This window comes from Acomys russatus, chromosome 4 (genome assembly GCF_903995435.1).
Source record: "Acomys russatus chromosome 4, mAcoRus1.1, whole genome shotgun sequence".
Lineage (NCBI taxonomy): Eukaryota > Metazoa > Chordata > Mammalia > Rodentia > Muridae > Acomys > Acomys russatus.
In genome coordinates this window covers 52,218,348-52,246,206 of record NC_067140.1, presented here as the reverse complement: position 1 = coordinate 52,246,206, position 27,859 = coordinate 52,218,348, and the positions used below count along the sequence as shown (strand labels likewise).

Genomic DNA, 27,859 nt, shown 5'->3' with positions numbered 1-27,859 from the left:
CTGCCATTGGCCGGACAGGCCTAGGAGGTTTATTTCGTTTCCCATTTTCCAACCCCAAGCTTATCAGTGATCCTTCTCAATATAGCTGATCCTTTCAGCAAAAAGAGTTCTTTACTGGTATCTAAAATATTTTTTAAAAATCATTAAAATGTGTGTGTGTGTGTGTGTGTGAGAGAGAGAGAGAGAGAGAGAGAGAGAGAGAGAGAGAGAGAGAGAGAGAGAGAGAGAGAACGAGAACATGCGCGCATGCATGTACACAAGCATTTGGAGGCCAGAGGTCAACTCAGCTATTATTTCTATGAGACTTAAACCTTGCTTTTTGAGAAAAGCTGCTTGAGTTTGCCTTCAACTCAGCCAGTGTGCTAGGTGATCTAGCCTTCGGGATGAGCCCTTCTGCTTTTCAACACCAGGGTGATAGGCATTCACCGTCATGCCTGGCTTTCATGGATTCTCATACTTGTTCAGTGAGTGCTTTAGAAACCGAACTATTTGCCCAGCCCACCGTATTTCCTTAGAAATAGAGATAAGGGCCTGGCATGGTGGAGCATGCCTGTCATCCCAGTACTTGGGGTCCAGAAACAGGAGGAGTAAGGGTCCTAACTCAGATTTGTCTGCACAGTAAGTCTGAGTCCAGCCTGAGTACCTGACGCCATGTCCATGTCCCCCACCCCCACTTCCACCCAATGCAGAGAGAAATAAAAAATAACTTCAAAATATTGGTCATGGAAGCTTGATTTGAGGAATGGTAGGTTGATCGGGACAGGATTTGTTCTGGTGCTCTGAGAAAGAATAGTCACAGAAATCTCAATGGGATAACTCAATATGAATATTTCCCTTTCTGCACCCAAAGTCAATAGTGAGTTCAATGCTGCCCTTGGGTTCAGCTATCCATCACATGCAAGCCAACAGATAAGGTACCCTCTACCTAAGCAAGAATCTCGAAGGCCGGTGGCTCAGGAAAGTTAACCAGGGGCCCAAATTGCATGTATCCCTCAACTATAATAATTCATCAGGAACCGTCCAATTTTGGGGGAAGACAACAACAAAAGAACTTGGGGTGGGGGCTTGTCTTCCATGTATACAGAAAAGAGGAGAGCCCAAAATAATGAGGGGCATTGAAAAATACCTCCAAGTTGCCAGTGTGCTGCTGGTCACCGTAATGGGATCAGATGGCCAAGGAAAGAATGTGCTTCGGCTAGAATTTTACCTTTGTTGCCAAGTCAGGGCATGCTACACTTGGAAATGTCCTGCGGGGCCAGTTTGCGATCACCTTTAGGATGAAGGCGGAGACTCTGTTTTACTGGTGACGTGCAGGTTTGGGGAAAGGTATGGATAATCCACTGATGCGTAAGGACTGGCTAACGGTGATTATTACTGTAGCCCGGTTATACTTAGTTTTGAGGTACTAGAATTTTCTTCCAAGTTAACTAGTCATGAGTTAGCAACCAAGTGCAGGCATCCCTGAGGAAAATGCAAAAACAGAAAATGCAAAGGACACGACTAATTCGCTTCTCCCCCTTTCACAGGTCCCAGCTAACGAATCTTTTAGTGCTCTTACTTTTTCCCAACTAAAATCCCTTGAAGAACTCATCGCTGATAGAAAAATAACAGGCTGAATAATCACGCACCGCAGAAAACATTCGCTGGTGATATTCATGAGCATTTCAAATGTGTTAAGCTATGTTAGGATCCTAGGACTGATGTAGAGAACTCCAGCTCTGTGGTGGTGCAGTGATGGATGATTCTGGTTTATGACTGTATTTGCCCACTATGAATAAATAAATAGCCACTATTTGTTATGCGATTAATTACTGTGTGTCAGGCACCATGTCGGTGCCTAAGCCTTTTAGCATGACCCACAAGGCTCAGGGTGATCTGGGGCCAGATACTCTGGAGCCCCAGCCGTCTTAGGCCTTGTCTTGCTGAAGTAGGACTCTGGGCTCTTTGCCACTCCCGCCTCCCAGCTGGCTCTGACTCCGATCGAGCCTGCTCAAATGTCACCTTCTCAAAGCAGTTGCCTTGTCCCACCCTCTGTAAAACAGCAGCACCCCCAGTCACTTTCTCAGCAGAGTGCCTGTTTTTCTTCATAAACATTACTGACGCCATATAGAATAGTCTCTATTTTTAGCTTGCTGCTTATGTTCCTCACTGGAATCTGAAATCCAGGAGGTCAAGGATGCCTGTCTCCTGGAATAGTGCCTGGCACTCAGGAACTGTTCGTCCAGCTAATAAATGGCCAGTTTATACTGCATCGGACCAGTGGAAACTCCAAGTTTTAAAGGGCCCAAGAGCTTCTTCAGTTCATAGGCACGTCCTCCACAGGGCCAGGAGGGCACCCCAGTCTGTGGATTCGGAGATCCTACCTTTAGACAAGGCATTTTTCCTGGAAATTTACACCAAGATCTAGGCGATTGCAAGCTGATGAAAAGATTGTCCCTTAAGAATACATACATCATGACAGACAATGGTGGCTCACACCTGTAATTTCAGCATATTGGAGCTCAGGAAAAGGGGGGCTGCCATAAGTTCTAAGTTAACCTGGCCTACAGCCCAGCCTAGACCCATCTCAAAAACAAACAAACAAGAAAGATTTTTTAAAAAGAATTACAAATCCTGAAATCAGATGTGAATGCTTTGAACCATTCTTTGACACTAATGTATTTCTATAAGAATATCAATATTTTTGTCCAAAGAGGTGCATATACTTACTGTCCCTCCTTTCCTTGTGGAACAAATTGACGGTGATCTTGAGAAGTGGATTTACTCATATGGGCCAATGTTTCTTCTGTGAAGTGGGCTGCATCCCAAAGAATTAGCCTTCCTCAAAATGAATTATTAACCCCAGTATCCTGGCCAAATTCCCACTTGGATAGCTGAGAAACTGTTCAAAACTTGGAATCTATTGAAATGAGCCGTCTCAGCATTAATTGTGACATAATAGCGTTTCTCTAGAGATTTGTGTGTATATTATTCTAATGCATTTAAGTTCACTTTGTCTCTTAATTTTATTTTAAGGTTCATTCCCTCACGAGGTGTAGCCTGAATTTCTTTGTAAGTTTTCAGCTTTGTTTTTTGAATTTTCATACCCGAACAACTGTGAGCTGCTTTTTCCCAGGGCTTGCTAAACCTTTTTCCCACTTGAATGGCTAGTTAGACTCCTGGCTATTAGCATAGCATGTCGCAGACATTAGGCACAGAAGCTTCCAGATCTCCAGCTTTCTGGTATACGTGCTGCTTGGGTTAGAGGCAAGGTGGGCTTCACGGAACTTCCGTCACTGCTCAAAGTCCTTCAAGCATATGTTTTCACGGGAAGTGCGGATAGTTTTCTAAAATTTAAATGACCTGACCTGCTGGTGAAGACGTTTGGGGATCTCATGGGCATCTTACATTTTCAGCTCTCAAATTCCTCAGTTGTACTCTGAGTTGTTGTAGCCATGAGTAGATGTGTCACAATGTCATGGGTGTTCTTGATAGAGAGGTATAGGATTACTCAAACTACTAAGTGCCTTTTCTTAGGTAAAACTAAAACAGAAATGCACTGGCTTAGGCTGGAGAGGTGGCTCAGGGGATAAAGCGCTTCCCTTCCCTCCCCCCCCCACCCCACCCCACTCCAAGCATGAGGACATCAGTTCAGATTCTGATCATGTAAAGTTGGATGTAGTGTTATAGCAGATATGTCTGTAATCACAGTGCTGCATATGCGAACTAACAGAAACACACACACACACACACACACACACACACACACACACACACACACACACAGAGAGAGAGAGAGAGAGAGAGAGAGACAGAGAGAGAGAGAGAGAGAGAGAACAGAAATCCGTGGTATGGTTTTTTTGACCTCATAAGCAACCAGACCTTACCAAGATCAGCGTTATTTTGTTCTGTCAATTGGCCTTGCTTGCCTTGAGTTGGCACAAAACTTGAGCGGCTGAGCATTTTGCTATAATGGATAACATTAAAAGACTCCATATCCTGAATGTTCACTCTAACCTTCATTTACATTAGAAATGTGATTGAGGAGTTTGCTAAAAGGCCAAAAAAATCATTTCTAGAAAATAGTTGGCATCATAGATTTTTGCAGCATGGAGGAGAAGTCAGAACTTAAATGTTTTCCTTTAATTCTGGATCACAAACAAGTTGTAGGCTGTAAATGTTTCCTGCCTATGGGCCTCTTCCTCTGTGGAGGGCGAAGAGACAATGGAGATGAGCTGTGTGCTCGCAGAGCTTCGGCAGCTAATATTAGAAAGGTGCCTGGGAACCGATAGGGGAGAACTATAAATGCAACTGTTAACGGATTTATGTGGACCGTCTCTCTCCTTCCAATTTCTGTCAACCGGTGTTTTCCAAAAACTTTCCCAGAATGCCACCTGAATGTGACCTGATGACACCAAGCACATGTGTTTCCTGAGCTGCTTGAGTGTTTCCAGCTAGTATCTATACTTTATATTCTACTGTTTATCTGCTATGGTGTTACATAATGGAAAGTCTTACAGCCTTGGGGTGATGGTCATATACTTCTGCCTATATTGTGATAAATTATGTGGGGATTTCTACAAGCTTTCACCGCCTTCGTGTTTGTCTATACAGACCTAGAAATATATAGTGCCTCCTGGAGAATCTATTTCAGAGTTTTCAGTTATGTGAATAATCCATTAGTGCACGTGCTTCTAAATCAGTAGCACACAGAAATTCCCTCACCCCTTGCAGCTGGTCTCTTGTCAACTAGGTGGCTGTGGCTACTAATGTAAAAATGTATATATACCGGGTGAGGTGGCACGCACCTTTAATCCCAGCACTTGGGAGGCAGAAGCAGGAAGATCACTGTGAGTTGGAGTCCAGCCTGGTCTACAAAGAGAGTCTAGGACAGCCAAGACTACACAAATAAACCCTGTCTCAAAACAACAACAACAAAATGTGTATGCTTCAGCCTCAAGTAAAACTCTGAAAAATATTCATTCACTCACTGAGGATTTATCTAGTTCTTTTTACTTTCCAAGACTTCCCTTTAGGTGAGCACACAGTAGGGCAGGTATGAAAGCCAAGGTCTTATTTGTAAATCCTCTGTGAGAGTGCTTCATTTGGCATTTCTTATAAACTTTATATTTCTTCCTAAAAAACAAACGTCAGGAGAGTGTTGTCCCTGGGGGTACGTGGGCTTATAGGTGCCACAGCTTAAAAGGACTGGGGAGGTAAATGCAAGCATTTACCAGCAAGTCTGGCAACTTGTTTAATTCTTGGAACTTGGGGAAAGGAAGATGGAAGAACAGACTCCACAGAGTTGTCCTCTGGTCTACACACACACACACACACACACACACACACACACACACACACACACACACACACACACACAACATGTGCATCCCTCCCACTCTCACATACATATCATTAACACACAGAATAACACTAAATAAAATATTTGTAATCTACAAATAGTCCTCTTATAACTCACTTTAACAAATAACTTATTTAACTTAAAGTTGAATATGCTTATGTAAGGCTCAAAGAGAAGTGCACTCATTAGCAAGTTTTGCACTTCCATGTAGTTGGTTTCCCAGATGTCCAAGGAGCTGAAGAATGTGATGACTCCGGAAGATAGTGTCATTCTAATGTTCTCTAACGCTGCCAATAATTTAGCCACTTAAACCTCAACTTACGTTTCCTTAAGCTCCCAACTTAAGGAAAATAAAAGGAGCATAGCAGTCGAAATCGCCAAAGCTCCAGTGTCAATCTGCTCCTGTGCACCTTCAGACCCCTGGCTTGTTAAACACCTAGGCCAGGGTGTGTAGCTGTGCTTCACCATGTAGTTATGCACATGTTATCACAATGGGATGCTCCTAGAGTTCCCCGCCATAGTAATAGTGTATTTTCAGACTACTTCACAACTGTCTAACTAGGTTAGAAAAAGCATGAAGGCCATGTAAAGTAGCTATTTGTGTTTTTGCCCCAGTGCTATTTGTGCTGTACACTGTAAGGAACTTTTACAGCTCTAAATTTCTGAACTGAAAGCCTCCTTGCTATAGTTTCTGCCAGGTCAGACCTGAAACTAAGTAGATGCTGACTGCCAGATGGCCTTGTCCAAGAGAAGAAAATTCACCAACAGAGTCTCTTTGATGTCCATATTAGATCCGGGTCATGATCATATAAGGGACTTGGACATAGACAGGGCGCCAACTCTACCTATCCTTTCACCTCTTTGAGATATTTTCTCTTCTCTTACGTGTTCAAAACTGCCCAAGGAGTTAGAGAAAGTCCCGCCTCCAGGTAGTGCTGTTCTGGGTCGGTAATGTTGGGTTCTAGATTCTGTAATGTCAGGTTCTAGGTTGTATCATATCATCTGGTCTTTAGGATGAAGCCTCTTCTGACAAAATGTCCATATTGAGAAAAACATAATGCTTCTTTGAAATATACATATGAACAGTATTTTGAATTTGAGTAGTGATTTTTGGAGGCTTCTATTCTGCCATGTGGCAATGTGTAAGTGTTTTACTAACTCAGGGAACTTGTCTTACTCAGCTTATGCTATAAAAGGGTCTAGTTCCATTACTCAAGTGGAAGGGTTTAAATAATTCAGATATTTAAATAATGTACATGACTGAATCAGTAACACACGTGCATCTCCTTTTTAATGAAAAAAATTTTTTTCTATGGTCAGAGGACCTTTCTCTTGAAAGGTTAGTGGTCTTTAAATATGTCAGCTGTGAGTCAAGGCAAACTTGCCTGGCCATTCATAGCAGGTATCAAATGCTGGAGGTCTCTGTCCATGATGCATAAACGTCATGAATGGTGGGTGACCCAAACAGGTCACATCCAAGCTTTGTGGAGGCACCATTTTCAGGACTTCTGGATTAGTTGGAAGCAATGTTTTCATAGAAGAATGGAGTGAATTGTCTCTACAAGGGAGAAGTTAGGCTACTCAGTTCTAATACTGAAATCCAGAAGGAGAGGTAACTATACCTTTCTATAAAATCTTATCATTTAAACTAAAAAAAAAAAAAAAAAAAAAGCAGTAAATTGCCATAGACACATTTTTAAATGTTCCTCATTGTTCCTGCTTTTAAAAATTCAAGTTGATAAGCAAATACAAGCACAGACCAATAATTAGAAGACTATTTTCTCTTGAACCAACCTTGGTTATCCAAGTTACAAGAAGTCCTTGACTTAGTATTTTCTGATTCATTGGTCAATTAGAAAGAAAATTGCTTCATAACGAAATTTCAGTAAACTGCAAACCTATTATTAAATTACTTAATTGTTTTGACAAAAGTCCTTCTAATTTTGATGTCTATATTTTCTTTTTTAATTGCTTTTTAAAAATTTATTGAGGAGCGGGGCAAAGGTGCCATGACACGCAATTAGAGGTCAGAGGATAATCTATGGGAGTTGGTTCTCTCCCACCATGCGGGTCCCATGGATCAAACTCAGTTTGGCAAGCTTGGCAGTAAGTGCCTTCACCTGCTGAGCCATCCCACCAGTCCCTTTGTTTTCTTTTCGTTCATAAATGTCTAATTTATTTGGATTTACTCAGTGTAGCATTCAATCATGGTGCCAAACTTAAATACTACCAAGCTCTCCCATATTTTACTATTTGGTCACTTTAATCAAGCACCATGAAAATATATATATATATAAATGCTTATTTATAATATAGATTGGATTACTAGTGATTTTATACATTTAAAACTAGAAGAAATAGATGTGTAAGTATAATGGAAAGACACTTGAAAGTTGTTGCATATAGTAATCAGTTGATGGGGTCTACATATCAGAAGCTCACAATGTGATTTTTAAAAATTCATCCTTCAGGTATACTTGATTAAACAAGATGTACATTCTGTGGCTTAATTGAAATAGTAAATGGGCCCATATATGTACAAAAGATAACTTCTTGGCAGGACTTTACATTGCCCCTGTCTTGAATTAGTTAACTTTGCTACACAGGCTACCCTAAAGGGTGGGGGAAGGGGGAAAGGAAAAACAAATTGATAAGGTAAAACCCTGGGGAATTCCAAAAACAAATACTGCTAAGTGAACTTTTGGATGGCCCAAGTAAGCATTTTCTGGCTGTGGCTATCACCCAGTGGCTTTAGTTACTGTGAATGGGTAACTGCGGCAAACAGTAAGGTGGTGTCTTTATCTTACTTTACTGTATTTGGAGGACTGACCATTAGCAGTATTTTTTAAAACATTTAAGAAATCCTAAATCCTTAAACATATTAAAATGAAGGCTTATAATTAATCAGGAAGAAAGTAAAATGTTTTTCAAACTTTTTGAAAAAAGAGTTTTCTTCTAAATAGCTATAGCCAGACATTGCTTCTTACATAAAAAGAAGCTTTTATGAGTTCTACATCTTTTAATTGCATTTCTAAATGATGGTGTCTTATACATTTTTTTAAGTTTTTGCTTTGATGAACTTTTGGGTGTAAACACGATCCTATTAAGAAATGGTGTCTTCAGCTGGGTGCAATAACACATACCTGTAATCCCAGCACTCAGGGAGGCAAAGGATCTCTGTGAGTTTGAGGCCAGCCTGGTCTACAAAGTCAGTCCAGTACAGCCAAGGTTACACAGAGGAATTCTGTCTCAAAAGTAGAAACAAAACCCAAAAGAAGTGGTGTTTCATTAAAGCTCCCTGATGGGGACCTGGTTCGTAGTCAGAAGCGGAACAGCCATGTGATAAGTGGCCATTTCCCATCGATTGTGACGGTCCCTGAAGAAGCCAAGTTTATGCCACGTTCTCCAATTTTTTATGACTTTTTAAGTTATCATTCTCCCCATCCTCTTACCCTGTACTCTGAGCTGAGCAAAGGAGACAATATCCCAACAGTCTCAATGCTTACTCTACAGATAATGTTTTTTTGGGAAAAGATAACACTGTTTAAATAACCCCTTCCTCTTCAAATCCTGTGAGCTTTCTCCTGTTAAGCCAGATCTTTGGTGCGTTTTTATGGAATGTCAAATGAAGTTATTCATTATAGAGTTCACTCAGATAAAGCTGAAATAAGCAAGCTGGAATTGCTTTATAGCTTTTAATGTTTCTTAAGAATCCCTTGCTATTTATCCCACATTTGTTTCCATCCAGACTTTTAAGTTACTAGAGGAACATTGTCCTGGACTGATCAAACATGCTCGTTTCCTTCTCACTCAGGCTCGTGTGGCAGTGTGTGTGGGTCTGTGGAGTGGGACTCTCACAGAAGATAAGCTGTATGTATCTTAACATTGAGCTGTGCACCTCATGCCTATGGTGGTGGCAGTTGTGTTGAACAACTGAAAGGCAATCGAACGTTAGTGGAAACTCCCACGTGTGCACTTCTTTCTCTTTATTGTGACCTGAGTTCCCCCATCTCATCCAGTCGTGCAAAGGTTTCCTCTGGAAATGAGAGCTGCATGTGTAACTATGGGGCGCCATGTGGTCGTGAAGCTGGTACTTCCTTCCTCTTTGGGTTGCTCCTCTCTTCACTCTCCCTTCCCATTTGCTCTCTAGCTTTTCAGCTTAGCCAATGCCCATTTCTCTAATTTCGAAAAGTATCATATTTAGGATACAAAGAATTCATGTGGCTGTATTTTCCAACTTGCTTAGTTCGATTCCTGTGTATTGGATACAGCAACAGGCCAGGGAGTGGCCTGTACTCCGGAAGTAAAATGCGGCTAGCCAGCCTCTGCTTCCAGTGAGAAACGACTCTAATAGTGGAACTGGGAATCAAACACTGGAGCATAGTGTGGTAGACAGGGAGGCTCGGGGAGGGAGTCTGTGTTACAGAGTAGCTAACACAACAAAATCTGAACGTTGGTATTTTCAATTCCTAAGTAGAAATAAGATTTTCTATAAAAAAAAAAATATCCTTTAAGGTTCTGTAATGTGAAATGCTTTCTTTCTGGGGGTATCAGGAGGCCTCTTAAAAGAAGAGATGCCAACTGGGCAAGCCACTGGGCAAGCAATTTCGCCTCCCCAGCCTAGGTTTCATTAGGCATAAAATGAGAAGCTTGGATTAGATGGACTCTGATGTCCTTTTCAGCTCTGAGTGTATGAGTTTTTTGTTTGCAGTTCACTGGAAAATCTAAATAGCCTAAACCTGTTTTGAAATCTATTTCAACAAATGATCCATAAAATAAATAAGTACAAAAATTCAATTTTTTGGAAAAGTGGTCTGGTTGTAGAACACTGTGGCCCCATAAAATATTAATTTGATCATGGTGTAGGACTGTGAAATGATTGCTAAATGAGTCAAGGCCTTATCTGGGGCTTTGGGTTCATTTAGTAAGATCGCCATTAGGCATGGAGGCAGTGTTCCATGCATGGCCAAGCAGCTCATGGGAGCATCCTAACAAACGTTAAATAAAAATCATCTTCCTCTAGCCCTACAAATACATTGCCCTTATGTTCAAAACAAAACTCTGCCGAGCTTTTAAGCCTCCGTCAATTGGAAAATAATTACTTTTTCCCCCTGTGTTTAAAATTGAAATCGTCTTTGCAAATGGCTCCAGCAATATTTCTCTAATACGTTTTTGGACTTCGTTTTGGAGCTGAGAAGTAAAGCGAGTGTCAGTGGTATCTGGCCATTGCAAAATCATTTCCCTCCTACAAGATAAGCCCTGTCTGAACCGTTAGAAGACGTTCCTAGTTCCTACAACGGACCTCCTTGAAAATGCAGAGGAGGATTTCTGCGGGATCGCAAACCCTTTTTTCCCTGTATTCTTAGCTTTAGTAGCTGAAATGACACCTTCTTAGCTCTCACTGTATGCTAAGCAAGCACCCTGCCCACACAGACATGCCTTCCCCTCTGCGCTGACTCTTTTTTGACACAGGGTCTCAGCGATTTGCCCTGGTAAGACTTAAACTTGCAATCCTCCTGTCTCAGTCTCCCAAGCACCTGGAATCGCCTAAGTTTCCCCTCTCTCTGCTCTCTTCACCTTTTCCCCCCTTTCACTTCTTTCTTTTTGGGTGCCTCATACTTATTAGACAAACACTCTATTGCTGAGGCTTTTCCTCAGCTCCCTTCTTTTTTCTTTGTTTGTTTTTTGTTTCTGTTTTGTTTGACACAGGGTTTCTCTGTGTAGCCTTGGCTGTCCTGGACTCACCTTGTAGACCAGGCTGCCAGTGATCCGCCTGCCTCTGGCTTCCAAGTGCTGGGATTAAAGGCGTGTGCCACCACTGCCCGGCCGCTTTTGTGTTTGTTTGTGTGTGTGTGTGTGTATATATATGTGTGTGTGCATGTATGTGTGTATATCTGTATGTGTGTATGTGTATATCTGTGTGTCTGTGTGTGCATATATATCTGTGTGTACCTGTGTGTCTGTGTGTGTGTGTGTGTGTGTGTGTGTGTGTGTGTGTGTGTGTTTGAGACAAGGTGTTGCTCTGTAATCTAGCTGGTCTTAAACTTGAAAGCCTCTATCTCCTTCTCTATTGTTGGAATTATAGGCACGGGCCACCACATGTAGCTCTCTTTGTTCTTTGGCTTTTCCACCGCGAATCCAAGGTTGACTAACATTAATATTTTGAAAAATATTAGTATTTTAGAATCTAACCATTGTTAAACTCTCTTAACTTTTTTTCTCAATTTTAGAAGCTAAAGTTGCTATGATTTTATCTATTTACTTCCATATAAACTTAAATGAAAATGTCTCCCATAAATAGACACATTTTCTTTCTCCAAAATATATATCTGGCACAAAAAAAATTTAAAACTCCTCATTTGAATTTGGAACTTATGTTTCCATGACACCAAACATCTGGATGAAAATGGAAAAACTCAGATGTTTTCAAATACCCAAATATTGTGTTGCTAAAACAGTTAAATGACTATCTGAACCTTTCCATATATATATATCTGGGTGTTTATTCATTGTACATACAGCAAAAGCAGTCCTTTCTATCTTAAAAAAAAAAAAAAAACAAAACAGTCTCCAGTTCAGAAAGAATGCACTTGCTCACAAGTAGGTACCGAACACTTACTATACAGAAAGCCCCGTGCTAAGTGCTGCTAAAGTTCAAGGTTCGGTAAGACATGAACTTGGCTCTCAGATGATTTTTCAGATTAGTGAGGGATGTTGTTGACGTGCACATGTTTCCATAATATGAGGAGAGGAGTACAAGCGAGAAGAGGGAAGATGACGGAGTCTGGAGGGAAATGATTGCTTCCAGCTCTGGGGCTTTCCCCACTGTTGGCTTGGAAGGCTGGGCATGCCGGAACTGTGGACCTGATGGAGACATAAGAGTCACATGGTACGTGAAATACACTTTCCTTCTGGGATTCAAATCAAATAGCCCCGAATCAGCCTGATGATTGCAGTGGTCTCTGTTGTTTCATACTGTCATGTCCTCTGGTTATTATACGGTCTTTGGAATTAATCATTTCTCGAGTATTTTGGCTAGCAAAATTACATTCACATCCCTTCAGATTTTCCACTTTATGCAAGAAACAAGCTCATGTTTTCTGAGGCCATTGTATGAGAACGGCATCACAACTCTACCTTACATTTCACTTTTTCAATTTAGATAGAAAATCTTCACAATTGTACATTCATTGCACATCCAGGCTTCTATCTTTTTGATTTGGTGATGTTTTAGTTGGCTGAGATCATAGGTTGGACAAATGCTTTAAAGTCTTGAGTTGCCTGTCGGGTTTCTGCCGTGCTTGACAAGGCAGAATGATGTACCCCGTTCCTCTACTGCCCTTCTTCCTCTACTTCTGCCTCCTCATCTTACTCCCAAAACAAATACAAAATAAGATAAGTGATTATTTTTAGCTGGTGGGCTGTGGGGGGGGGGTTGGGGGTAGAGGTAACAAACCCAGAAAAAATCCAGATAATCTGAATTGGGCTGTATGTGTTAATTATGACCAATTTTCTGGTACAAATGACCAAAGGTGAAGGCAGGACAGTTTTACGTAAAGTTACATCCAGGTGTAGAAGAACTGTTGACAGAAATCTATTGTCTATAGGAGCTTTTTTCACAGTCAGGTTGCTTCTTCTCAATTTATGGCAACACCAAGCACATAGCCGACTATGTAGGAACTGCAGTGAATAAAGAGCCATCATTTGGCAGTCCCATGATAAAATTCCTTAATCTAACTTGGATGCCTTCCATGGAGACAGCATAGTTAACCATGCTGATTGGTTAAGCCAAAGTCACTTTATCATAGCTTAGCATATTTCCAAGGTAAAAAAAAAAAAAAAAAAAAAAAAAAAAAAAAAAAATCAAAGCACTGACAGCAAAAGGAAAGAGAGAAATGCACCTCAACAGAAAGCGTGAAAACTAGAATGGAAACGTCTTATTAAATGTAAGGATGATACAAGAAGGCAGCATCTAATGTCGTGCAAACAGTAGAAACAATGCTAAGTCATATATTATGAAGAAGAAAGGTTGAGCTCCGTTGTTGGGACCTGAGCTTGTAAGCAGAAGGGAAGCTAACGAAAATCAAATGGGTGACTGGATCCTCAGAAAGCAGGAGGATTACCACGGGTTCAAGGCCAGCATAAGCTTCAAAAGTGAGTTCTGTCTAGCTTGGCAGCCTGAGCTAGGCTACAGAAAAGCCAAAATTGGGGAAGAAAAAGAAGAAGAGAGGAAGAGGAGAAAGAAAGTAGGAAGGAAGGAGGACAGAGAGAAGAAAGAAGGAAGAAGAGATGAAGAAATAAAGGAAGGACCGAGAGGAGAAGAAATGCTCAGGCTGCTGTCTTAGCAAAAGGAGCAGTAGGCTTGTATTGATTTTTCTGGGGCTGGAAGAACGTCTCTAATTGTCAATTAGTCATGGGCACAGTTTCAAAGATGTTCTTCCGGTGTATAAACATGCTGGCCTTGTACTTGGTGGGCTAAAGGGCAGCTAGCCTCACTTAGGAGCTGCTGAGTTACCCCAGGTGTCATCACTTTGTGTGGTTTAGTCTAGATCTTCTGACAAGGCCCTGGGCAGAGTAGAAGAAACCCATGCCAGTTCCAATGAGCAATAGATGAAGTTAGCCCTGAATTACACAGTTCTCAAATGAGCCATAAGCTCACATCCAGCACTCAGTGGAGTATCATTTAAAGATTGGAGCAGCGAAGATGACAGACACAATGTAAAGACAGAGATGCTGAGCCTTTATCCCACTTAGTCACAGATCAGGTATTTGTGGGCTCCAGTGAAAAGTCAATACTTTGGCTAAAATAGTCTTCAAATTTCTAATAGTTACCATAACCATTCACCAGAGGTGCTATCTCCAGAAAGCTAGCAAGGAGCTGAGAATGTGTCCTTATCTGTATGATCTCCTAAATTAGCTGCTATTTAAAGTCAACTAAGAATAAATGCTGTGATTTTGCTCGGTCTGTTTGTCTTACATAAGAAATGATTCTGGGGTAGCAGGGGGCGAGGAGGGGGCAGGTAACTAGAATTAACCATCACAAAGTTTGCTATTATGATTGTTCTGGTGCTAAGCATCGTAGGGACACCTCTGCAAACCCCATTATTTCAGCATCCTAGACTAATACCTCAGGCCTGGTCATAGGTAATATGAAAGAACCTCTAACAAGACTTGAAAGAGAGCCAGTGGTTGGCCTCGTCATTTTTGCCATACAGGGAAGCAATGAGAGTGCAGCCAGGTGGTAGCCCACGCATTCCGTTCCAAGCACTAGGGAGGCAGAGGCAGGCAGAACTCTTTAAGTTTGAGGTCAGCTTGGTCTACACAGAGAGTTCCAAGTCAGCCAAAGCTACACAGTGAGACCCTATTTCAAAAAAATAAAAAAGCAATGAGAGTGTAAAAGAGAACTACAAAAGTGAAAAATCCACATAAAACTTTCCTGTTAGAAAGTTATACTCAAGAGAGAGGTCAATGAGGCAGGGCAGTGAAAAAATAAAATTATAAATATCTGGTAATTTTATTTGGACATTTAGTAGGGAGAAACAAAGATGCGGTGTAGAGTCTTTAAAATATCTTTTCTGTTGTTTCAATGCTTTGCCTTTAAAATTGATTATTTTAATGTACATTCTATTCATGGTATATGAATTGTTATTCACATTAAAAAGTTGCTAAATTAATGACGATCGACTTGTTTGTCCTTTCATTAGATGATGCATTTATTTGTGCAAAGGATAAGGTTTATTTACATGTGCCCAATGTATAATCCTAGTTTCCTAAAGGATATCCTCCCAAAGCAGTGTCTTTGTCCATATTGGGGAAATTACATTGAGGGTTTCATATATAACTATCATAATCAAAGTCAAGATCAGATCACAGTGATGACAAGATGGTTCAGAGGCTGAGAGCATGCTCTTGCAGAGGAACCAATTTGGTCCCCAGCATCCCCACTCAGCAGCATCCAGCTGCCTATAGTGCTAGATCTAGGAGGAGCCAACGCTTCTGGTCTCCAAAAGCAACTGAGCTCACATGCACAGACACCCTTCTACATACACAATGTAAAATAAAACCTTAAAGAAAAGAACAGACATCCATGAGAAAGATAGTTTTTAAAGAAATAACAAGGTCCCCTCATGTAACTTTGTATAGTGAGTATATTAGAGGGAAGAGCTGGAAGAAGGAAGTCATCATCTTCATGGTAACAGCAATTTATCCCATCTAATGTTGCTTGACCATTTTTCTGTTGCATGAAAGGCATTATTACATCATTACACAGATAACAAATAATGTAGACCAGAGTGGCCTTGAACTCATGGAGTTCAACTTGTATGTGCTTCCCTGGTGCTGGGATTAAAGGAGTGTACTACTCAACTTCTAACCCATGCCAGCTTTCCCCCATCCTTGGCTTCCTTCAATCCAGCTGAGAGTTGTTTAGGTGGCATACAATGTGTTAATCTTGGAAGTCACTCCCTGTTTAATTCACGGTGGATTTCTCGTTTGTGTAAAGTATCACTTATAATTTTATAGCATCCTGCATAAATCTTTGCAGCACAGAATGAAATTCATGACCAACCAGTTGTAGTTCAGTCATTATTAGAGAGGGGCTAATCACAAATGTTAATTATTAAATGTAAGGTATAATGTAAGGATGCAACAGCTTTGCCTCCATGAGCTTGATCTACCAAGTACAGGAAGTAGGAGAGGAGGCCTGTAGAATCTTGGATAAAGACAATTTGCTTGCAAGTGAATTTGGACATGAGAGGCCATTAAAAAACATTTTTCCTCTCTGTGGAATCTTGAGCTTTACATGTCCCTTTCACTTTCCCAGCCTTTCTTAGTTGATATTCCAAGTCAGGAGACCTTTTAGAATGTGCTTTTAGTCACTGGTGGCCTCGGAGTTATTTTGAGATGTGAAAATCTGTAACCTTCAGTGTTATATTGATGAAGGGACTCATCATCATTGCTATTACATTACAACATGGGCTCTTAGGAGGAAACTGAGCCACCTCTGGGCCACTGGACCCAAGTGAGTTGACCCCCAACAGCGAACAGTCAAAACTATAGCTGTAGGCCAAGAACATGGAGAATGACAACAAATTATTGCTTGTGGTCCACTTCCAGTTTCCAAGTGCAAACATACCGAAGTTTATTTTAAATTTGAGCCAGTCAGACATTTAGCAATGCACATCAAAGAAGGAGTGAAGGCTTCCCCTGTTTATTATTTCAACATGATGTCTGTCCCAATAAAGCATGCACACTATACATCATGCAAGAGAAGTGCTTTAGTTCCGTGGTTTGCCCTTAAATATGAACATATACTTGTAAATTAATCCAAAACACATTGTCACGTTCCAATCCCTCTGAAAGCTGATTGTTCTCAATCGCTCTTTTAATTTTAGAAATCCTGTGGCCGACTGCCAGGGCACTTACAAATCAGCCGTCCACCCCATGTATAAAAATGGCATAGATCTAGAGTGCACAAGCCCCACAGAATGGCATTCAAAGAACTTAAAACTTTTTCTAGTCTTCCTTATTAATTAAAAAACAAAGCCATCTGTAGAAGGTGAATTTTGGTAAGGTACCAATGTTTCTAGTGATTCTGGGTGGAATTTGAAAAGTGCTTATGAAATGGGGAACGTATAGCAAGGGATGTCCAAGCTAAAATGCACTGTTTGTAAAATTCCGCAGCCATTTGACTACACTCCTGATAAAATACTAGAAATCATCCTTGTTATTCAGTCAGAATTTATCATCAAACTGGACAGAACTGACTCCTTAGTAATCCAGTAGCATCCACTTTCTATGCTTTTCCTAGACTACTTTTTTCATCCTCTCTCTCTCTCTCTTCTTCTTCTTCTTCTTCTTCTTCTTCTTCTTCTTCTTCTCTCTCTCTCTCTCCTTCTCTCTCTCCCCGCCCCTCCTCTCTCACACACACACACCTCACACTTGTCAGAACTTTTTTTGGGTAAATGTAGAAAACAAGAAAACCACACACATGGCAGAGGTAGGTGAGGGGACAAAGACAGACAGAGAGAGGCTAGGTACAGAAGCATCCCTCTGCCGCACACTGTACTACACAGCCTCTTTCTATACAACTAGGGGGACTGCCTCTTTATTTCCATTTTAATTTTTGCTGTTTGAACAATTTCTCCCCTGGGGCTGACAACCTATAAAGCTAGGCTCTCAAAAATCATAGTGGCAGGAACTCAAAGGAGGATCACTGCCTTGCATTTGGTCAGGAAATACCTTAACAAGAAGGTTTTTTTTTTTAATTGTCATTTGTTCCCCCAAACAGTGCTTTCAATCAATTAAAGTTTGTACTCTAGGCCTCTTCCAGTTTGAAGGCACCTCTGCGTCTGCGATGAACAATCGTTGCTTGCGAGTCATTCATTTTCTCCATTACCAAGAGGAGAATAGAGGACAATTACATTGTGTGGACGAATCAGAGTGTTAGGAGGAGTATTTGTCATGGAGGCAGAGTGCAGTCCCTGACAGGCAGCGATTGATGGCCAGGAATGAGTGTGAGTGGCCCAAGCAGCCTCACAGGATGCAAATTACTGACTGTGGATTCCAATTTACCCTGTTCATTTTTCTTGCCTCTGCTGAAGACCATTAGTGGTTTTTGAAGCAGTGAAGGGGTCATTACTAATGTGGGGAGGCTCTAGCAGGAGGGGGAAGGAGGGGCAAAGCCTTCTGTAATTACACAGCTTTAAGGAACAGGCTGCAGGCCCTAGCCAAAAAAGTGTCAACACCTCGCAATCAGAAAAATTTATTTTCATTTTATGCTTAACCCATATTAACTCAACATTATCATCTTTCTTTGTTAACATTTGCGGAATATTAAAAGCCTGCCTTCTATATTAATACCGATCTAGTTAACCCTTTTGATATACAGGGGATTTTGTTGAACCTATGACATGTGGGTTCTCGAATAAACAATCCTGTTTATCTTGGATAACATATAGTACTATGGAAGGAAAAATGAAATACCTGAGAACTGAGTTCTTAGAGGATTGAAAAACATCCCCTCAAATGCTGGAATAATTGGACTATTTCAAAGATTTATTTGGATTACTCTTAACTGTGTATAGATGTGTGTTTTGTGGGATGTGCATGGATGTGCAGGCACCATCATAACCCAGTGGTCTGGAAGGACAGGTAGCTGTGAGCTACCCAGCAGAAGTTCTGGGAACTGAACTTAGTTCTCTGCAGAACAAATAGGAGGCTCCTGTGCGCTGAGCCACCTCTCCAGGCCCCTGACGACTCTTCAGTGATCCTGGTGGGAAATGGGTAGGGCTCGAGGCTTTCTAGTTTATGAACAAGTCTGACACGGGGATAAAAGTTTACCTTTCTATTTAAGAAAACCAGTGAGTTTCGAACAGGACCTTATGTAACAGATGTGTTTCATAATTACGTGCCCTCCAGCACAGAACTTCTTGAAGGAGATGCATGATTGTAAAACAACCATCCTGGGTTTCGAGATGAGAGGGGAAAGGGAGAGGGAGGAAGTTAATGAGCGTGCCGATCATTATCAATGTGAGTGAACGGTGATGGGAAGGAAAGAATTAAAACCCAAAACCTATGGCTTTGTTCTCTTGTTGCTGTACTTGACGCTACCACAGAAAAATGCCATAGGAAGCATAGCATAAAACGTATTCCTTCTTCTCCGAGGCATGAATTATATGCCTGGCTCGAGGGACAGGTAGCCTGAGCAAGCCAATGTAAGCCAATGTACATGACCTTCGTAGACCAGAGCATTAATCAGTAAAGTTAAAGAATCCCAGTCCCACCCAGACCAAGAACTCTGCATCCAGCCCTTTACCTTGGCTTCCAAAATAATTGTGAATATATATTAGCCAAAGTTCCAAACTTGTACTGTGGTTAGCCTCAAATTAACTAAGAAATAATAGTGACGCAGACCATCTCTCAAAGGTCGTGCAGAGAAAGAAACCTATGAGGAAGCCTAGGAAATGGGTCTGCAAGCTCCCTGCATACAACAGATAGCAATAGAGGCACCCAGAATTATGATGCCATCCCAGGATATTTTTTACTCCCGGCTGCTCAAAAACATTGAGCGACCTAGGCACCTGGACTTTCATTGCTGGTCTTACTGAGTGGAACAAGAAGTCGGGGTTGCCCCCACTGGCTCCTGTCCACACACGTCAGCAAGTTAAATATATCTTTAAGTGTGTTGAGGAGAATCAAGCCATAGAGTAAAGGATGCACCAAGGGTGGTTTCGTGCAAGGAAGTGTGTGCCTTTTACCTGACTTCTGATGAATCTTTTAAAACATTTGTCTTTTCATCAGCACCCGTACCCTTCCGAAGAGCAGAAGAAACAGTTAGCGCAAGACACAGGACTGACAATTCTGCAAGTAAACAATTGGTGAGTGACCCCAAGGCCTCCCTTGACTAAAGCGGGGTTCCTAAATAATGGCTTTCTTTTCTTTCTTGGGCTTGTTCCTGAAACAAAGGAAACGAAGAGTAACTTCTGCATTTCTTCCCCGAGGTGCGCATTGATGCCTAGGGTGAGAGACAGGTAGTCTAGGCAAGTAGGGTTTGTACCTTTTCTTTTTCCGCTGCTTTCTTTCTTTTTTGTCACCCCCCCCACCCCCCCAAGATCACCTTTCTCTTCTTTAATTCTTTAAAATTCTCCAGCCGAATCACAAATTCTGTCTGGCTTACTCTCGCCGAATATTGTTGCCTGTGTGTTTTTTTGTACAATGCTCACACACAGCCACTTCTGGGAAGGGTTTCTTTTGTCTGGACTCTCAGGAACAATGTAGACCCAGGGTTTTTTTTATTATCTCTTCATAGGCATTTATTTACCCTAATTTTTTTAATAGAAAAGAAGGCTTTTCCCCCCATTTTTAGCTTGTGATTTAGATTACTTGCATGGTGGTATATGGGCCATCTACCCTTTGTACATGGCTTAGAGGGTAACTGAGGAAAAAGGAGGAGTAAGGGATTAAATAAAATGATCACAGTGGCCAAGAAATGATATAGGAATTACTTATCAAAATACTGGCCCAGGTTTTATCAGCAGCTTAATTTTGTTCTGTACATTCTTGGGGTGATGTTCAGATTAATTGAACTGACAGTTCTCTTTCAAAATTCAGGGGAAGTATTTGCACGGATTTCAGGCCTTATACAAACTTAATTACATGGAACTCCACTTTATCATTCTAATTCCATGTAGCAGAGGTTGTATTTACAAATGAGAAGTCTCTGGCTTTATTCACAGCTTTCCTTAATATATTTATCAAAGCAGGTTCATTTACAAAGTGCTCTATCTGTGGGATACAGGCAGGCAGACATTAACAAAGCTTTTAGGTTTATCAGGCCCGCTGCCTGATGAGCTACCCGAGGGTCAATTGATTTTGTGGTTCTGTGATTCATTTTTTTCTCATTTTTCTAGGATCACAATGAGAGACATGCTTGGAGAATTAGCCAGTTTGTCTGCCTTATCTGTCAGGCAATTTTTTTTTCCCAGGGAAGTCAAGCTACTTAAATTGGCCACAGGAACTGTCGTTATCTGACTTTAATGCACCCTATAGTGTGGATAGCATTTCAATTACACCAGTAACCAAAGCTTAGCTGCAGCCCTTTTCATGCCTACTGTTGTACAGAAAGTGATGTGCCTACCTACAGAAGCAGAAAATTGAGTTGCCTTGCTTCTGTCAGGGTGATTAATGCAGGAATAAACTGCTAACCTGAAAAGAGAGGCAGAAAAAAAGAATAGACAATACAGGCTGGAATTCTCTTTAATTTTCTTCTAAAGATTGGAGTTATGTACATTTAAAGATACCCTTTAGAGCAAAATCTTAGAATAAAGGTTGTAGTCTCCAGGGTGAGATGTGTCCGGGACTGTGCATTGACAGGGGCCTCTGGGTGTAAATGCATAATATGTGGAAACATGTACATGCTTATTCATGTTCCCAGTTCAAGCAATCAGTGGTCTGAAACAATAAAATAAACACACTCTGCATTAAGTTTAGGAGGCTCGGTCCCACTTATTGTTTTATAACAGTCTGATTTCCAGTGGAAGCTACAGCATCTCAATGGTGCCTGGTACAATTAACATCAATTTGGAAATTTGGTTTTTGTAAATTTGAGACACATTCGGGAAAGTTGTGATGGGAATTTTTGAGGGAACTGGAATGTTTCTTCTATGCGGATATTTGGCATTGACATTTGACCCTTCTTTGAAAACACTGTCACATATCATCCGTTGCCGGAATTTTTTGATGTAGTCATTGTCCTTGAAGAGCAAAGACAACTCAGTCCTCTCTCTAAAGACCAGCCTTTCTCACAGCCACCTGGCTGGAACTTGGAAGAAAGGACCCTGCTTTTCTGAATTCCACAGAGCCCCAGGGCATGTGCAGAGGTTCAGTTGGTGTGATATTTTGGGTTTCTTGTTTCTCTGATTTGGGCCACATTTGCCGAGGGTGAGGACATGACAGTCTGTCATGCAGCACACTTGCCGTAATATGGGATAAACGTTGACACCTCCGTCTCTATAAAATAATTCCATCTTTCTAATTTTCACACTTCCTTCTGAAAAAAATTTCTGTAATCCTGCCCGCAGGTCCAATTCTTAGCTAATAGCTGCCATAACTTTGATAATAAGGTGTGACTCACAAGGATGGCTTCACAAGGACCCCTGAAACACTGCCAAGAGTTGAAGACAGGGCCCCCTCTCTGGGGATTTCAGAAAGAAAATCTGAAAAGGAACACACCCCACATGGGTACATTTTGAACTTGTCCACTTCCTTGACAAAGTTACCTTTGAGATAATGCTGCCTGACCTCCCTCAAGAGGCTTCAGAATCACAGAGCTCAGGTGCCGGACAGTGGTGAGAGGAGTGGACTATAAATTAATTTTCTAGGCCCTAAGAATTCCCAGAAAAAGAGGCTCCAAAGCAGTTTGCGGCCTAGAGAGAGGACTTGGGGATTAGGAGCACTTGCTGCTTTTCCAGAGGACCCAAGTTTGATTCCCAGCACCCAAGTTAGATGGCTTACAACTGTCTCTTTCTCCAGCTCCTGGAGACCTGACCCCTCCTTCCAGCCTCTATGGGTATATCTGCAGTGCATGCACATGGACACACACACACACACACACACACACACACACCATACAAATATATAGATACATACACATAAATAAAAATTAATTTTTAAAAAGCATAAAAAGCATAAAAAACCAAATAGTTTGTAAACTTTAAGCCCCCATCCCATCAGCCAGAGTTTTGTTTTTTGTTTGTTCATTTGGTTGGTTGGTTTTTGTTTTGTTCTCCAAGACATAGTTTCTCTGAGTAACAGAACCCTGGCTGTCCTGGATTCATTTTGTAGACCAGGCTGGCCTTGAACTCACAGAGATACTTCTGCCTTTGACTTCCGAGTACTGGCGGGCAGAGTCCAGTCTCGCATGATACAATGGCTATACCCAGGGACTTAGAGTAGTCTGGGAAGCCCACAGCTTAGACAGACCTTCTGTTCTGTTCTGTTCTGTACTGCTTTCTCACTTTTTAAAACAGAAAGACCAAGGTGTCTGAGCAGTACTGTAAAATAATATCTACAGTAATAAGCAACGGAACATGGCCATGCATACCTACTGAGAGCAATAAACAGTAAAAATGGCCAGTTAAGACCACGATGATTAGGAACCAAGAACAAATAAGCAAAATGGAAGTGTAAGAGATAATTGAAAGAATTAAAGATGTGTTGGATCTTTGCAGCCCATGTTAGAAATGACCCCAGAGCACTTTTCTGATGTATTTACAGTAAGGACTGTGGAAAATGTGATGACACAACCAAACCAAAGTGCGGCTTCCAGAAGGGTCAGCATCTATGGCACTGATGTAACTTGCCCTACAACTATCTCTCAGAAGTCAGAACAATAAACCATTCCAGGAAGAGTGTTTTTCAAAATGACTCTTGAGATTTTTTTTTTCAAGATGAGGTAGTTGGCCATGGTGTCTTACACCTGTAACCCTAGAATTTGAGAGACTGGGGCAGGAGAAAGACATTGAGTTCAACAGTAGCTTGGGCTATGCAAGGAGGTCCAGGCCAATTTGGATGGCAGAGTTAAGCCTTGCCTCAAAAAGCCAAAAGCAAAGCAGGCTAGTGGAGCATGACTTTAATAATTAAAAGCAAATAATTATAAACATGGAAAGAAAAAATATTTAGCACAATGGCATAGATAATTTTTTATCTAATAGCTTGTGAGCTAGAGTGGAGATTTCTTCCAAAGGAAAATGTACCTGTTTAAGGGGAAACTTCTGTGATGGAGACAGCTTCCTATGGTACAGCTCTTCTGTTAACAAAAGTAGACTTTTGTGATTTCTTGCATGATTGTTTCTGCAGTTCTTTGTTGCCAGAAAGGAAAGACGAGGAAGCCCTAGGAGGGGAGAGCTTACAAACAACTGCCAAACATAGAGAGTGTAGAGGAAAATTTGATGTTTTCTCATGAGACATGCTTATGCTGGGGGGGGGGGATATATATACATTCCCCCCAATGAGAAAGTTCTCACTTCAGTAATTTTTTTTAGTTGTGGTTGTGTGTCTTTGACAATAGCAATTATTGAAATATGGCAAAGTCTCACTTTAACAAAATTCCAGCTAGGGACAAGGAGATGGTGGTCCAGTGGGTCAATTGCATGGAATACAAGCGAAAGGACCCAAGTTCCAATCCCAGAGCCCACATAAGCCTGGCAGCGCTAGCTACCGTCTGAGATGCTGTTGTCTAAAGAGAGATGGGAGACACAGACAAGAGAATCCACAGAAGCTCCAGAGGCTACAGACAAGTTAGCTGTAATGTCTCTAAATAACCAACATCCTCTTAGAGGGCAGAAGTTTGTCTTCTGTTTGGCCCCCTGGTGAATTTTCTAGAAGCTACAGGAGTTTGTTCCATTAGGACTAAAGGACTTTTGAGGGTCTCTTGGGAGTCAGTGTGCCTCCCTTGCAGCTTTAAGATGGCTCAGCGCCTTCCCAGACACCAACACAGGTGACTTGGCTTTGTCACATGTGAAATGGAACGATGTTGGGGTACAGGACGCTTGTGCTGAAGTATGTTGTAGGCTATGAGCGCTCTGAGAACCAAAGGCAACACAACTGGGACTCTGCAGTCCTGATTAAAGTGCGGACAGCAGCAGGGTGGTTGCCTGTGGAAAGCATTCCCTGGGAACCCATCATCCCAAAGTCACCTGGATGCTTCCACTTAAAGACCCATCATCATGTTCTGGGTGGGTTTCAGCAGGGATAGTCGCTTGCAGGCTTATGTCACTGAATTTCCGAGTCCAATTTGAAGCCTAATTAGTAGAAGGCAGAGTAAGTGGTGAAAAGGTCGGACCTTTTTACAGCAAAGAAAAGGCATTTTCCAGGGTACGCGTGTTGTCATCCCACCGCCAAGAGAGCAGACACCGGGAAATATGTTGTAATATTAGGACATCAAGAGTAAGCTGGGATTCGGGGGAAATAATTTTGCGGTAAACATATGGAATAATTGGCCAGTGGTGCAAGAAATGTAAATGAGGCGCGAGACAGCTGGACGCTTTTATCTCAAGAGAGAAAGGATTGAAGGATTGAGTGATAAACCAGGGAGGTGGGGTTGAGAAAAACCTAGACAGAGCAAAGCCTGCCGGACTAAATATCCTCTTTCTGCTCAGCAGTTTCCACCACGGCCGTTTGTTAAATGCATAGCTGCCGTCTGCGGCGACTATTTCCAAGTAACATCTATGTTTCAGAATAAAAATCCATTTGAATCTCAAGTCAAATTTGCCAGGTGCTAGATTCATTGTCAGCATTTAATGTGCTGAGACTGCCAATGCCGGGGAAATGAACACACACACACACACACACACACACACACACACACACACACGCAAGAGAAAGAAAAAAAAAAAAGAAAAAAAAAGAAAAAGAAGAAAGAAAAAAAGAAAAAGAAAAAAAAAAGAAGAAAGAAAGAAAGAAGAAAGAAAGAGAAAAGACAAGCGTTTGGACTCCACTGTGGAAGTATGGGGTTTTTTTCTCTCTAGATTCTCTGTGTCAGAAACACCCAGTCCCTGGAAGGGAGGTGGGGAGGCCAAGAGGGACCCAATGTTTCCAACTTGCCCGATGCTGTCTCCTGCTGACAAAAAAATGGGGTTCCTCCTGACAGATGCTCCCTAGGCTGTAGTACTGATAGGACCTCCCATCTCTGCCCATCTCCACGTGGTCCCTTAATGCTCTATCTAAAGGTCCTGTTCTTACTTTTTTTGGAGACGCACAATTATTCTAAGACAAAGGGAATGAAATAGAGGAGAGATGAAAAGATACGAAAAGAGAAGCATCCCTGCTGACTGCTGAGCTATCTGGGACTGCCCTGAGATTTAAGTGGGTTTCAGTTTGCTCAGTCTGCACTGCAGGAAATCTTAACAGGGGCATAAGCCAGGGATCCATGTATGGTTTACCAATTTTGAATAAGAGGGAAGGGGACCAGACCACATTTCCCATTTCAAGGTATGCAACTATCACACACACACACACACACACACACACACACACACACACACACACACACACACAAAACGTCAACTTGGAGGCCACTTCATGGACTGGGGCAGCCAGGCTTCCCACTTGTTGCCCTGTGAGATGAGAGATTCTAGACAGTTCCTGTCCTATACTATTGCAGGTAACATTTCCAGAAATTTCGATTCAGTCTACATGTAGGCAAGCAGCTCAGAAGCAGCAAGAGCCTTTTAAAAGTGGTAAACAAAAGGAGCAGAGGGGAAATAAAGAAAGGCCATGCCAGTGGGAGAGGGGTATGAAGAGGGGAGCGAGGTAGTCCTTTACAGTCAGGGGGGTGCAAAGGGGGGCAAGGTAGTCTTTTATGGTTTAAAAGGGGTGCAAAGGGGGCAAGGTAGTCCTTTACAGTCAAGGAGGTGGAAAGGGGGGCAAGGTAGTCCTTTACAGTCAATTACACCCACTCTTTTGTGCTTTTTCCTTTTTTTCTTTCTCTCTTTATAAAGAAAGAATGAAATATGGTTTTCATAGCAAGCTGGCAGCATTACCTCAGGATGCATATTTCTTTGCTGGGTTAGAATGCCAATAAGAGGGGGAAAAAAAGTTTCTCATTTAGAGGAATGTACAGTGCTGGGGAGAAAACACCAAACAACAAAAAGGGAATGCAACAAATTTTTGAAACACTTCCAAAACAAAAAGTCCGTTAAAAAATGTTTAAAATTTAAAAAAAAAAAATGAGAGAAAAAAATTTCCTTATATTCAAAGTTACCGATATTCAAGTCTCTATATTACAGAAGGCCTGAAATGTGTTGGGTGGGTTTTGGTTTTTTGGTTTGCTTTTTTTTTTTTTTTTTTTTTTTTTTTTAGGTTTTTTAGAATTAGCCTCCTCTCTTTCACTGACAAAAACAATGAGCCCCAGACAGCTCCTGCATCAGGCACAGGGCCCTACCTAGCTTTGCGCTTCATTACGCCAGGATTTGGAAGGGAGACAAGGTTTGCTCAAACAGGCCCTTTATCGCCCCCCCCACCCCCACTGGCATGATCTGCATGGTTTCTCTGGTAATGCTGAAAGAAAAGCCTATACCTCAGGCGGCTGCAAGATCTGTCATTAGGATGCTATTGACTTGATGTTTACTCCTTTTCATGGAGGGGGAAGAAAGCGAAGTGACGTCATTGAAAAATTACAAATGTACCCTATAGCAACTGATTTAATAAGTATTTCTAGCTCCAGTGATATGAGTAAAGTAAGAAGTTGTATTTAACACGTTAAAAAAAAATATCAAGGAATTGGGATTTTTAAGTTGCTCTTAAGTTATTTCCAGAATGTAGAAAATAGAAAGAGAGCTTGCCTGTGCAATGCTTCCACAGAGCCTGAAACTAGAAGCTATTAAAAAGACAGAATACAGATCAGAACGTATCAATACCGTGCAGTCTCTCTCTCCCTTCTTCCCCCCCCCCTCCCTCCCTCCCTCCCTCCTTTTTTTCTCTCATGAGTTCTGATGGTTGGGGCAGGTTGGTCTGATTTTCAATGTTATTGGATTCCCCCTCACATACACACACTCTACTATGGGGCTTTTTGCAGTAGCATTTTCTGCAGTATTGAAGACTTTTCAAATTCCTTCCAAAAATTCACTCTCGGACATGTCCTTTTTGAATAGCCTTGGATTGCCTGCGCTCTGTGCACTTCACTCGTTCATTCATGCATTCTCCCACTGGAGAGCAGCCTTGTAAAAATTACTTAATTGAGAATCTGCTCTGTTAATGAGTAAATGTAGGTCCTATTAACCTCGTGATCTTGAGGGCTCGTTTTTTTTTTGTTGTTGTTACTACTGCTGTTTTCATTGTGTTGGATTTTTCAAGTGTGAGAGTGAGCAGGGCTGGTGCTGCGCCTCCCTCTCCCCCTTCTCCCACAACTCCACCCTGACTTCCACTCCCCTGCATTTAGGCCACGCAGAATTATTTATTCCTATTGTGTAAACAAGGAATATTAGTTTATATATGGGGGGGGGGAGGTTCCTCAGAGAT

General features: G+C 41.6%; 1 protein-coding gene across 9 annotated transcripts in view; it reads left to right on the top strand.

Annotated features, from left to right (window-relative positions):
- The window catches only part of Meis2 (Meis homeobox 2), a 201,308-nt gene that overhangs the window by 125,025 nt on the left and 48,424 nt on the right, over positions 1-27,859 (top strand). For all 9 annotated transcript variants that reach the window (XM_051144354.1, XM_051144356.1, XM_051144357.1 and 6 more), the window contains one exon: positions 19,643-19,719. In XM_051144354.1, the coding sequence (XP_051000311.1) occupies positions 19,643-19,719 (77 nt within the window). The remainder of the gene's footprint in view (positions 1-19,642; positions 19,720-27,859) is intronic.